We start from the raw sequence: 14,210 nt of genomic DNA on the forward strand, positions 1-14,210 counted from the left end.
GCACACACAGCACCACGTTATTCACAACTGACATATTTCCTAGGGAGAAGGTTTCCAGGAATCCTCTGTGTGTGCGCTGATTTAAGTGGAGACGAGACCCGATGCTGAATGTCTGGGCTGCGTGGAAAACATCCAGGCCACACCGTACTCTCGCTGCTTACGGGCCCACCTCTCAGGTCCCTGCCGAGAGGAAGCTCCAGGCCTTGTTTACCGCACACAGACACTATTTGCTCTGACCGAGGCAAACATTCAAGACAGTAGGTGCGTTTACATCCCCCTGATTTTATGCGAACTTTGAAGTATCGAATCAGTAAACGGTGATGGAAACACCAAAATTCGCAAAAAAAATCCTCGAATTCGCAAAAAGGTTTATCCGCTCGCTTGAGGTGTTTTTTGAGAAATGCGAAAGAGAGTAAATTCGCAAAATGGGAGATGGAAACACACTTTCGGAACATCTGTGACGCAGCGAACTTTGAACACACAGGACTGACAGTCTTTCAGATTTCTGCATAATGACCGGCCATAGCAACCCTGCCGACATCAACGTGTAACGTCATCACCCTATTGTGCTCTCAAACAACGGTATGTGTTCGAGAAACGACCAAGCTATTCTTAACCGTTTGTATATCATTTAAATATATCCTTTAATTACGTACATCGAACAGATGGCTAATGTAAGTACTAGGGTAGTTTCCCGCTCCAACCACTTGATGGAAACGCACCTAATTCAAATTACTCTTTTGCTAACTTTCTAAAGGTTCGCATCACCTTTTAGATGGAGACGCAGCTAATGTGAGACTTGGGCAGAAAGCAGGGCGACGATCACGTCAGAGGGAGAGCGGTCGTCGGGGTCCTCGGAAAACAATTGCAATATTCTGGGATGTTACTTACGGCTCGATGCTAACCGGGGTCACCTCGCTCATGGCCGACAGGACGGGCGGCGTGATGTCACAGCTGTCTGGGGGTCACACAAGGTCAAGGTCAGACTGGGGTCACCAGGACGCCATGCTACAGTCAGACGGACGTTTGAGCGGCGACGCCAAACGTCCCATTTTAGATGAATAGAGAGAATTTATAGAAGGAGAGGGACCGCCATCTGATGGAAGTGATGCTCCTCGCATTTAACAATGACATTGGATTATTATCATTATTATATTATAAAAACAACAGTGTATTATTATAACAATAACATGTTACTATTATATTATAACAATAACATTGTATTATTATATTACAACAATAACATGTTACTATTATATTATAACAATAACATTGTATAAGTATTATTATTATATTATAACAATAACATGTTACTATTATATTATAACAATAACATGTCATTATATTATAACAATAACATTGTATTAGAATTATATTATAACAATAACATCGTATTATTCATCAAATTGAATCTGAACACAACAAAACCCTCCATTGACGTTTGGCAGCAAATAAACAACAACAACAGTTGTTGTTTTTGTTGTTGTTGTTGTTGTGGTTGTTGCGGGGGACTCACTGGAGCGCAGCAGGCTCCGCGTGGCGGTCTTGGGCGTGGTGGGCATCAGCAGCCCCTGGCCGCCGCCCGTCGCCACGGAGACCCCGGCGGCGGCCGACAGGAAGGTGGAGAAGTAGAGGCCGGAGCCCTCGCGCACGGGGCTGAGGATGGGGGGGGGCGTGTAGGGCGGGAAGGCCAGCGGGTGGTCCGCCAGCCGCACGGGCGACCGCAGGTGGCTCTGGTACGGCGTGAGCGAGGCGTAGCACGGCGGCACCACGAACAGCCCCGGCTTGGGCGGCGGGATGAAGAGCGGCTCGGGGCGCGGCCGCCGCTTCGACTTGGCCTTCACGCCGCCGTCGTCGTCGCGCTCGCCCTCCCCGCCGCCGCCGCCGCCGTTCTGGGGACGGACGCCATCGGGCCGGGTCAGTCGGGGGACATTCATGCATCGTCCGTTTGATAAAGGCGGACCGCCGACATCCATGAGTAACGTAAAGGCTCCGTTATGGTTCCACGTCGACGCAGCGCACATCACCACGCCGCCGTGAACCGGTTTGGGTTCTGCGTCGGGTTAACGTTAGCGGACCAATCACAGCCCTTGTTGCTGCGTCGCCTTGAGACACTTTTTGGGAGGCGCACGTCAGCCAGGCCCTTGCAGTTGAAGCAAGGACCTAACGGGTCCGTCAACCCACTGGCGTTGCCTCAATGTGGAACCATAACCAAGTCTTTAAGCTGCACTATGTGCTCGTGGTTGATTTCTTATCCTAGCTATCTTTGTTGTATACGGGGAATGGGTTAACCTAGTGATGGTTAGTGCTTGGCACCTGGTTCTATGAACATCCCTACTGTACCAACAGAGATATAGTGTTGGTTCTCTTACTTCTGACATATGTACTTAACGTAAGTCGCTCTGGATAAAAGCTGAACGCCCTACATGTGAATGGGGATCGTCCAGCAATCGAGTATCTTGACACCCGAAGAAGATAGCACAGTAGCACACGCATAATAATATCATAGTCCTGATAACTATAACAATACTACAGGTAAACACACAGACCCTGCAGGTGAACAGGGTGTCCACCTTGAGGAGAGGGGGGAGGAGAGGGGGGAGGAGAGGGGGGAGGGGTGGGGGGAGGAGAGGGGGGAGGAGAGGGGGGAGGGGTGGGACTAGCCCAAAGAGGAACCCTGATAATCTTCCAGATGTAGGGCAGGACAGTTGGCTAAATCCCCCCCGCCCCACAGATCCCCAAAACCCCCCAACTGAAACCAAGCGGGGGGAGGGGATCAGTGGGTATTTAAAGGGGGCAGAGAGAGAGGGAGGGAGGGAGGGAGGGGAGAGAGAAAATTGGAAATCAAGAGGATTTCAGTTCCAATTTGAAAGTGATGTGGGGCTGGGGGGGGGGGGGGGGGGTCCCAGATGGACTAGACAGAAGGGACCCTCGCATTGTGCGGGGGGGGGGGGGAGGGAGGGACTTGCATGGGGCTCCAATAATAATCTGGCCACTGCGTCCATCACGCGTTAACACACCCTCACATGAGAACAGTGAGCGTCCGTGTTTATATCAACCAATCACAATGGACAGGAAAGATAAAGATCAATCTGAAGGACCTGCCGCCCACGTCGCCGCGGTAACCGTCCGACCGACGCCACCCACCTGTCCCGAGCTCTCCGACGGCGAGTTCCGTAGCGACCGTCGCCGCGTGACGATGACCGAGGGCTTGTGGTCCGCGGGGCCCCCGCCCTCCTGGGGGCCCCCGCCGGGCCGGCCGGGCCCCCAGACGCAGCCGGGGCCCCCCCCGCCGTCCCGCTCGGGGGAGGAGGACGAGGACCGGGGGCACGGCTGCGGCCGGCGGACGGGGACCGAGACGGGGATGACCAGCGGCAGCAGGCTGTCGGGGCCCGGGGCCCCCGAGGCCTCCGCCGGGCTCCAGGGCCGGGGGGGCTCCTGCAGGAGCAGAGGAGCACGTTACTACACACCTACTACACACCTACTACACACCTACTACACAGCCCTGTAACGGAACGACAACATCCACCCAACACTAGCTACACAGCGCCTGTCGTACCAAACTGCTGCAGCACCAGCTGCTCAACAACACTGTGAAGATACACAACGACTACACAACGACTACACAACGACTACACAAAGGGATTAGGAGGGAGCTGGGTGGAACTGGTACCAACTAAGGGTTATTTAAAAAGGGGTTCACAGAGTGTGATATCCTCAGCTCCTCCGGCAGTTAATACCAGGGTGAGAGCCCCAACAGGACCCCAACAGAACCCCAACAGAACCCCAACAGAACCCCAACAGAACCCCAACAGGACCCCAACAGGACCCCAACAGAACCCCAACAGAACCCCAACAGGACCCCAACAGAACCCCAACAGATCCCCAACAGAACCCCAACAGATCCCCAACAGAACCCCAACAGAACCCCAACAGAACCCCAACAGAACCCCAACAGAACCCCAACAGATCCCCAACAGAACCCCAACAGGACCCCAACAGAACCCCAACAGGACCCCAACAGATCCCCAACAGAACCCCAACAGAACCCCAACAGAACCCCAACAGAACCCCAACAGGACCCCAACAGGACCCCAACAGATCCCCAACAGAACCCCTGAGGCCAGACCACAATGTGTGGTTGAAGCCATGACAGACACTTTTTACAGAATACTCCTGCTGGCCTAGTCTGGAGACTCATGACTGGTCAGAACAAAGACGACGCGAAACAAAGTGAAGTCTGCCAACAGAGGGTAGGTATTAATCCGAAGTCTGATTAGTGAGACTAGGACACCTTTAGGAGACTGAAACAAGTGAAGGTGGCGCGCCCTGACCATAGACCATGAGCCCTGGGACATACAAAGGAAAATACACGTCATTAGTGTAATGAGGCAACGACACCTTACTGAAAAAAGGGTCTGCAGTTTCAATAAGTGGTGGACAGGTGTGTCGAATTATCTCTTAATCAGCTGGTACCACGTAGCCCAATCCACTAAACAGGGCTAGGGTTATGCAAGCAATAGGAAGAGTTTACCCTAGAGAGAGAGACACCTAATTCAGACCAATGTACAAAGTTGCGTTAGGGTTTTGGTTTGTGTGGTTTTGCAGAGCTGTTTGTGTTGAATGCTTTGTATTCAGACCGGGCTTTTCTGTGACAAGGACAGTGAAGAAAGACAGGGAATAGGGTGGGAATAGGGAGGGAAGGTCATGTAGCCTAAATAGGAATCAAACCCCAGCCACTGCAAAGACTATTGCCTATGCAGCGAGAGCTACCCATTGTTTCAGATTTTTAACTCAAGGTTACAAAGCGTTTTGCCTAAACGATACTATGAACGGAAAGCTGAAGATCACCGGGAGACGCCCGTGATGAAGAACAGATTGTTCGTCGATGAGGTCAGCTCGTTATCTGCTGTTCAACATAATTAAATCCACCTTCTCAGCCAGAGCTGCTTTTTTGTACTTCTCAGAAAACACCAAAATGTGCAAAGAGACCGTCGGCATTTATCTCTCGAAAAGGGAAAGCCAAAATCCCAGCAGCTATAAAAAGGCTTGAGCCTTCCATCTTTTAGATGTTCTGGAAAATATTTACACCACAATAAAGTCACCAGGCCAGAGAAAGGTCTACGCCCTGAATACAAAACTAGGAGCCGGTTAGGGGAAACCGGGACATTAGGTCGCAGAGCTCACATTTCGGTGTGCGGGAAAACCGCGCACACGCACACACACACACACACACACACACACACACACACACACACACACACACACACACACACGAGCAGGAGGTGTGGCGCTGCTGGGGGGCCCTGCTCCATGATTACCACTGATGGAAGCCTCCAGAGGCAGCAGGAGAGGGCCAGCCTACGGCATGGTAGGGAGAGAGGGGTGGTGGTGGTGGGGCCGGGGGTGGTGGGGGTGGGGGTGGGGGAGGTGGGGGTGGGGGTGGGTTATTCTGCTGAGCAATGCAGCCCTCCCCCCTCCCCCCTCTCCCACATGTTTAGAGTAGGGAAGAGAGGAGGGGGAGGGATGGAGTGATGTGGTTTGGAGTTTCACTTCCCTGATGGAATTGTGCTGGTGGGGGGGGGGGGGGGGGCTATGGCTGTTGTTTGATCTGCTGGAGGCCTCTGGGCCTCTGGGCCGTGCAACAGGCCCCCGGAACCCCCCGAAAAGAGGGGAGAGAGAGAGGCATCACTGGGGGGGAGAGACATCACTGGGGGGGGGAGAGACATCACTGGGGGGGGGGGGAGAGACATCACTGGGGGGGAGAGAGACATCACTGGGGAGGAGAGAGACATCACTGGGGAGGGGGGGGAGAGACATCACTGGGGGGGAGAGAGACATCACTGGGGGGGAGAGAGACATCACTGGGGGGGAGAGAGACATCACTGGGGGGGAGAGAGACATCACTGGGGGGGGGGGAGAGACATCACTGGGGAGGGGGGAGAGACATCACTGGGGGGGGGGGGAGAGACATCACTGGGGAGGAGAGAGACATCACTGGGGGGGAGAGAGACATCACTGGGGGAGAGAGACATCACTGGGGGGGAGAGAGACATCACTGGGGGAGAGAGACATCACTGGGGGGGGGGGAGAGAGACATCACTGGGGGGGGGAGAGACATCACTGGGGGGGAGAGAGACATCACTGGGGGGGGGGGAGAGACATCACTGGGGAGGGGGGAGAGACATCACTGGGGAGGAGAGAGACATCACTGGGGGGGAGAGAGACATCACTGGGGAGGAGAGAGACATCACTGGGGAGGGGGGAGAGACATCACTGGGAAGGGGGGAGAGACATAACTGGGGGGGGGGGAGAGACATCACTGGGGGGGGGAGAGACATCACTGGGGAGGGGGGAGAGACATCACTGGGGGGGGAGAGACATCACTGGGGAGGGGGGAGAGACATCACTGGGGGGGGGGGGAGAGACATCACTGGGGGGGAGAGAGACATCACTGGGGGGGAGAGAGACATCACTGGGGAGGGGGGAGAGAGACATCACTGGGGAGGGGGGAGAGAGACATCACTGGGGGGGGGAGAGACATCACTGGGGGAGAGAGACATCACTGGGGGAGAGAGACATCACTGGGGAGGAGAGAGACATCACTGGGGGGGAGAGAGACATCACTGGGGAGGAGAGAGACATCACTGGGGGGGAGAGAGACATCACTGGGGAGGGGGGAGGGACATCACTGGGGGGGAGAGAGACATCACTGGGGGGGAGAGAGACATCACTGGGGAGGGGAGAGACATCACTGGGTGGGGGGGAGAGACATCACTGCGGGGGAGAGAGACATCACTGGGGAAGGGGGAAGCCATCACTAGGGGGGGAGAGAGACATCACTGGGGGGGGGAGAGACATCACTGGGGAGGGGGGAGACATCACTGGGGGGGAGAGAGACATCACTGGGGGGGGGGGGGAGAGACATCACTGGGGGGGAGAGAGACATCACTGGGGAGGAGAGAGACATCACTGGGGGGGTCAGAGCATCATGTGACTGCGAGGCGGTTGTTTCAGACCCCCCCCCCCCCCCCCCCCCCCGGGGTGCAGACTCCTCAGGTCTTCCCTGGGAATGCCCCCCCAGCAGCCCCCCCCCAGATGACTAAACCAACAACCGACGCTCCTGGCCGATTGTTCCCGCTCCCAACGACGAGGAAAGAAATAAAAACCTGCGTAATTATACCCGGGCCTAACAAAAGAAGAACACAGGGTTGTATTTCTCGCCGAGAGCCTCTTAATCTGGTAATAACCAGTTCTCTCAGAGCTCTGAGTGAACACGGCGTGTAGAGCCACTCAGAGCTCTGCTTTATTTTAGTCCCGCTGGTATTTCAGTTTTTATTCTTTCCTCTCCGCAGAGCAACGCGTGATAAACAGGAGAGGAGGAAACCAAACAGAGAAAGGCCGACTAAGAACAACGGAACAAAGGAGAGAGACAACAGGAAGAGCAACAAAAGACAGGTTTAACAAAAGAGGGACAGAGCCCACATGTGACGTCCTCGACGCCGTTAAAACGTCCCACCTTTCCACCGGGGGGGGGGGGGGGGGGGGGGTCCGTTACCTTGACGATGTGCGGCGGCAGGGACTCCATCTCCGAGGCCTTCTGCGCCAGCGTCTCCAGGTTGACTTCCTGCGACACGCGGCGCTTCCTGCGCGTGCTCTGGATCACCCCGGTGGGGGCCGCCTGCAGGCAGGGCGGCGAGCGGCCGTTCTGCGAGCCCTGGGCCGGGGGGGGCGGGGCCTGGCCCGGCTGCTGCTCCGACGTCGACAGGAAGGGGTTGAGGTCCGACGGGGCGCCCCCTTCCTTGGAGAGCCTGCGGGACCGGCGAGGCTGGGCCTGGAGGGAGGGGGGCTGGAGGGAGGGGGGCTGGTAGGACTGGGTCTGGGCTTGGAGGGAGGGGGGCTGGTGGGCCTGGGTCTGGACCTGGATGTGGGCCTGGGTCTGGGCCTGGATCTGGATGTGGGCCTGGTTCTGGGCCTGGATCTGGATGTGGGCCTGGTTCTGGGCCTGGATCTGGATGTGGGCCTGGGTCTGGGCCTGGGTCTGGATGTGGGCCTGGGTCTGGATGTGGGCCTGGGTCTGGGCCTGGGTCTGGATGTGGGCCTGGTTCTGGGCCTGGGACCGGGGCTGGAGCGAAGGCTCCGACAGCGGGGACTGCTGGGGCTCCGGGGTGATGTCCTGTATGAGTGGCTCCTGGCTCTCGGGGAGCGTTGGGGGTAGAGGCTCCTGGGAGTGGACCAGCGCCGCGGGGGGCTGGGGCTGGGGCAGGGGGCGTGCGCTCTGAGCACTGCTGTAATAGTCGTGCGCGCAAGGGTTTTGTTGTTGCTGCTGCTGCTGCTGCTGCTGCTGCTGCTGCTGCTGCAACTGCTGATGTTGCATTTGCTGTTGGATGCTGTGCTGCTGCTGGAGCTTCTGCTGCTGCTGCTGCTGCTGCTGCTCCTGCTGCTGCATGTGTTGCAGCTGCTTCTGCCGCTGAAGGATCTGCTGCTGCTGCTGCTGCTGCTGCAGCTGCTGGAGGATGTGTTGGTGCTGCTGCTGTTGTTGTTGTTGCTGTTGTTGTTGACATGCCTGTTCCTGGTTCTGCGGTTGGAGGGGCTGCAGCTGATGCGGCGGTTTGCCCTGCGTGGAGTAGTTGAGGTTGGGCAGGGTGGTCCGAGCCCCCGGGGGGAAGGTGTGGTAGTAGCCGGCCAGGTGCTGCTTGGGCTGACCGAAGGCCAGCTGGAAGGGCTGCAGCACCGAGCTGCAGCCGCCGCCGCCGCCGCCGCCGGGCTGGGGGCCACCGTGCTGCGGGGGGTTCAGCGCCCCCGGTTTGAGGGGCGGTGGGAAGGCTTGTGGTTGGGCCTGGGGCAGAGCCTGGGGCAGAGCCTGGACCTGGGGCAGGGCTTGAGTCTGGGCCTGGCCCTGGAGGTGGACCAGGGCCGGGGCCTGGTGTTGGGCCTGGGGGTGGTACTGCTGCTCCCAGTCCAGCCCCCGGGCCTTAGACGCCTCCCTGTAGGCCTCGGCGGGGGGGTTGGCCCCCATGGGGGGCTTGTCCATCGCCCTGCTGGCGGGCGGGGGCGGCTGCAGGCCCGGGGGGGGCTCGTGCACGGCGGTCTTGGCGGCGGGGGGCCCCTGGGGGCGTGCCTCCGCCCCGCCCCCCAGGTAGTTGGCCAGGTTGGGGCCCCAGTTGGCCATGGTGGACCAGGGCACCGTCCGCTGCAGCTGGGGCTGCGGCTGGGCGGAGGGGGGGGGCGGCTGGGGGGCCGGCTGCTGCTGCAGGGGGCCGGCGTCCTGGTGGGACCACTTCATGGGGAGCGTCTGCTGGTAGTGCCCCCGGCTCTGGTCCGAGCCCTTCTCCGGGCTGAAGATCACCGAGCTCAGGTACATGTGGGCCGGGACCTCGACCGCGGCGCCGGAGGAGACGTTGGCGGGGACGTTGGCGGGGGGGGCGTTGCCGGCGGAGCCGTCCGGGCCCTGGGGGGGCGCGGGGTCCCGGCCCGTCAGGCTGTAGTAGGAGGGTCCCTCTGCGAGCTGGGAGGCCTCCTTCATGCCCGGGCCCTGGTCGCTGAAGAACGTGATGCGCTTGCCGGTTCTCTTGGTGCTGCTGGCTTTCTGCTGGACCGGCACACTCATGGCGGGCATGCAGGAACCAGGGTGGGCGGGGGGGGGGGACTTCAGCGGCGGGGTGTTGGGTGTGCAGGGGGGGGTGTGTGTCAACAAAACAACCCCTGACACGGCGGTAATAACCACGTCTTAATATCCTCCCTGTGTCTTCTTGCGCTGCACAAAAAAGGAATAACTCACGCAGAAAGAATAGCGATATATTTTAAAAACTGCTGGTGGGGTACTCCCACAGGTGGGGTTGACTGCCTCGGAAGGTCAGAGTGCGACCTCCCCCCCCCCCTTCGGATGGCCCGGCGGGGGTCGACTCAGAAGGACCGCCACTGGCTGGCTCTTTGAAGACTACCCGCTGACCTCTGACCTGTGGAGGGCCGTGCCGATGGGATCCATGTGTTGTCATTCAGGGGCGACACCCTGTGAAGAGAGAACAAGAGGAGGGTCAGAGGGGGGCGATTAGGACCCCATCAGAGCCGGGGTGGGGGGGGCGCATTGTCCACCCCTCCCCTGGCTGGGTAAAAAAAAACCTGCCGTGTGCGTTCACAACAATAGGTGGCGGTGAAAAGGTATAGAGAAGTGCAGCGGTCGGAGAGGCGTGGGCGGGCGAGTTAAACTGTGTCATTATTATTAGCTAAACCCACATGACCCAGGGAGGGGACCTGCACACGCAGCACGCTCTGAACTGGGTCACTCACTGGGTAAGAACAGCGCCCTGCCACTCGATACAGCCAGGGCTCAGGATGCTGCCTGAGCGACGCTAGTGTTTTCGTCCCCCCCACCCATGTGGCGTTCAACGCATCGTCGGTACGTGTCAAGGCGTGTTCCGCCGCCACATGGCCCCTCCCATGACTAAGCAATGGTCGCTTCCTCCGGCCACGCTGGCTCCTGTATAGACAGGAAGTCCCCTCGTGGCCCGTCGGGGCAAACCATATGAACCAGGAAGAGGGGTGATGGGGGGGGGGTTAAATTATCAGTTACGTGACAGTTACAGAGTCATCGTGGCCGAAACTAAAAAACATTGAGCCTTGTATGCGCTTGCGAAAATAAGATGTAAAAAGGCAACAAAAAAAGGAGAATGTTAGTCAGGTGGTGAGGGTCACGGAGGGAGGGGGGGGGGGGGGGGAACCGCAGGGGTACCCGGAGCACCGCGAGAGGAACCGACGCGCGTCGCAAGGCGAGAGGAACCGCCACGCACCGCTTCTTCAGAAGGGAAGCGGCTTCTAGGAGATCACTGCCATCGTCATGGAAACGTGCTGCAACGACCGCCCGGAGATATTATCTAATATCAATCTGCCCGCCGGGTGGCTGCTAATAAACGTGCACAGAGAGTGCGGAGCACTGGTGCAAGGATGGGCCTTTAAGAAAGGGAAGAAGAAAACCAAACGGGTCCTTCCGTCGGTCGCGGTGATAACATCAACACCAGCGGACTCAGTCAGAGCTGCGGTTTGCCTCAGCAGCAACACTCGCAGGATGTAGGTCGCGCGTTGTACTATTGGTTCAGAACACACTTCGTTTGGAGAGGACGCAATATGGATTATGAATGCATATGAGCAACTTGCACCCTTTACTCTTTTTGGCCCTGGTGTCTGTTTGACACCCCCCCCCCCCCCCCCCCCCTACACACACACACACACACACACACACACACACACACACACACACACACACACACACACACACACACACACACACACACACACACACACACACCTTAAAATAGAGCTCACAGCTGTTCAGGTCTTGCACTATCCTGCGCCGTGAGGCTAACACGACATGGTGACCGTTGGTTTCGGTTGGATCGTTCCTAAAGCACTGAGGTCTGCAGTCACGCCGTCCAAACAGCGCATATAGAAACCGATCATTACTACAAGGTCCTCAACGAGCCGTTGTTGACGACAGTGTCGTTGTCCCCGTCGGGTGGCTATGTGCATAACGAGCACACTACGAACTGTGCAGCAGCAGGCCTATAGGAGGTGAGGGCGCATGACGCACCACTAGTAGAACACAACTTCAACACAATAGCATCCACAGCCAGGGTTTTAGCCCGATAAACAAGGAGACATTACACGTCAAATTGGCTTAAATTAAAACCTCTAGACAGATTCGCTGTCTAATCCTCGATCGTTCCCTTGTTTCAATCTGCCAGACACCTAGCACGGCGCGCACGCGATCACCCTCGGAGATCCATTAGGATCGTTAAGGATCGATCAGGGTGAACAGAACACGCCTGCGTTCTGCACCCCTCTCCGTGGACCCCTTTCGGTGGGCGGCCAGCTCAGCGCTATTTACGAGCAGCCCTTTGTTGCAGAACGGGGATTATCCCATAGTCACTAACGCCGTGGCCTATTGCAAAAGAAAACACAGATATAAAAGCAGGGCAACAATGCGACCTACAAGTACGAGCAGCGCGCACCCGGACGGCGGTCCGACCCCATCGCATCGATCCGGCTATCGTCCACTCGACCCGTCGCACGACGTGATGTGCATCACACTTGTCTCTTCATTTGAATAAAGCGTTACAAAAAACACAACAACAACAACGCATAGATGGTGTGTATGCATCCGGCCGTTGGTCAATGCGTTGATGGAGCAACCGGGGATCGCGGGGGGGGTCATGCAGCCCCCCCCCCCCCCCCTTGAGGAACCAAAACGTAAACAAACTTTGTCGGACGACTGCGACCCTGTAAACATGGGAGCTTCAGTCACAACGATGCACAACAACACGGGAGCAAGGCCGCGTCTCCCCGTCCAACACTTTACTCACTGCGCTCACCGCGGAGGGGTGCTCGGAGCACCGCAGTCTGCAGCACGCAGGTCCGCCCTGCAGGCCCGACGGGATGACTGCATGCATCCCCGGGCTTGACTCATGCACTGCTGACTTCACTTTTCACTTTTTTTTTACCCCCGCTGGCTTTTAGGTGCGTCGATCTCAGCAGTAGTGGACGAAGGGGGGCGAGAGAGAGAGAGGGAGAGAGAGAGAGCTACCCGCACGGAGATAAAGCGCTGATCTGCAGCGGCGTGGAGGCGACGGCGCGGTCCTTCCGCCTCTTACACGTTATTATTGCACTAGGATTGCACAAAAGCACGCACATTGGTCTTCGCTGTGTGTCTCGAACAACACATTCCCTCTCCCTCTGCTGTCGTCTTGTGATCCCCGCAGGCTCGCTTCGCCACACCCACTTCCATGCCCATATATGGCTTCCTTCCTACTTGCATGCAGTTGTCATTTACCGAACTAGCTGTCACTCAGCCCAGGGCGGAGATTCCGGCACACGACAAGGACTCAAAGGGTTGTTGTCTTGGTTCGGGATTTACCTCTAACCCCCCCCCCCCCCCCCCCCCCCTCCCCCTCCCTCCTCCCCCCCCACTAATGCAGTCATCATCTTTATTTGACATATAAAACCACTCGCAGGATTGACACCATACCCCTTGCCCTGCCAGCTGCCATTTTCATTTGCATACATTTTTTCATTTGTAAGTGAGAATAGCGGATGATCTGTGTCTATTAGTGTGAACAACTTTGTAAGCACTTCGAGACCATCAGCGCACATCATGAGCCTATTCTATTGTTTTATACACTCATTCATATTCACTCATGAGTCATGATGACCCACACAAATGCACCTAAACGAGCAATGTCATGGCCATGGCCTCGACGGGTCTGTTTCCGATCCGTCTGCCTGCAGGGCTGCAGCCGCATACCCATTTCTGCGGCTCTTAAAAGTTTCCTCTCAGATGCCAGAAAGGAGAGTCCGGCTAAACGTGACACCGGACCGGAGAAAGTACTGCGTGCTCCAAGCTCAGCTCAACCAACACGTCCAAGGCTGCACTGTGTGCGGACTAGCATAACATTTCAATAACCTTAAGACAGCAAAAGGGAAAGGGACAGCTCCTCCCTGTGCACACTGGTAGAATGGATGTTAAATAAAAAGGAACAGGTTTTAAAGAGCTGCAACATTGCGTTTATGTTCCTGGAAGTAGGCACTGATCCCTGTCTGCTTGTGGTCCAGACGCTTCTCTTAACGCTGCTCGAGTAGAAAGGCTTGATAAATGCTTGATAGAGGGTTGATAAAGGCTTTATCAAGGGTTGATAAAGGCTTGATAGAGGCTTGATAAAGGGTTCTCAGCCAGCAGGGCATCGCCTCTCCACACCAGTAACAACACAACGAACCATCAACTCATCCCATTGGGTTCAGAACAGAACCAATCGGTGCAATAAAGTGATTAAAGTGCATCACTCACCGTTTAACAAGCCGAATCATTGCACGTCGCCGACCCTTCACGCCATTCGCCGGTACAATCCACCTTAACCCGGTAAAATCCACTTCCCTGCTCACTTTAACGTTCACGTTAGCTAGAGAACACAGCACCCCCCCTCAAACTTTTTTCCTTCTGTCTCCTCCACCAGGCGTCACTTCCCAGTAGTCCCAGTAGTCCTTCCCAGTAGTCCCAGTAGTCCCAGTGGAAGCATTCGACGCTGTCTACGGGTGCTATGTGGACGGGCTGACTTTGCATGTGTTTTAATGAAGGGCAATGGTTCGGGTTCTAGTTAACACGACATTTGATTCGGTTCAATGTCTGCATCTTTAATGGAATGACTCCTGATGCGCGCGCC

At 56.8% G+C, this 14,210-nt stretch overlaps 1 protein-coding gene across 4 annotated transcripts in view; it reads right to left on the minus strand.

Moving 5' to 3' along the window:
- Positions 1-14,174, minus strand: part of mideasb (mitotic deacetylase associated SANT domain protein b) — a 29,051-nt gene extending 14,877 nt beyond the window's left edge. Inside the window, exons 1-5 of one of the 4 annotated variants that reach the window (XM_030355721.1) lie at positions 13,838-14,174; positions 7,559-10,012; positions 3,148-3,438; positions 1,517-1,892; positions 892-958 (exon numbers count right to left, since the gene is read on the minus strand). In XM_030355721.1, coding sequence (XP_030211581.1) covers positions 892-958; positions 1,517-1,892; positions 3,148-3,438; positions 7,559-9,619 — 2,795 coding nt within the window. In that variant the 5' untranslated portion in view covers positions 9,620-10,012; positions 13,838-14,174. Of the gene's footprint in view, positions 1-891; positions 959-1,516; positions 1,893-3,147; positions 3,439-7,558; positions 10,013-11,989; positions 12,324-12,359; positions 12,862-13,837 lie in introns of those variants that run through there. The other 3 variants (XM_030355723.1, XM_030355722.1, XM_030355724.1) reach the window with 3 other exon arrangements.
- Between the last annotated feature and the right edge of the window lie 36 nt (positions 14,175-14,210).

The sequence above is a fragment of the Gadus morhua genome, chromosome 5 (genome assembly GCF_902167405.1).
Source record: "Gadus morhua chromosome 5, gadMor3.0, whole genome shotgun sequence".
Lineage (NCBI taxonomy): Eukaryota > Metazoa > Chordata > Actinopteri > Gadiformes > Gadidae > Gadus > Gadus morhua.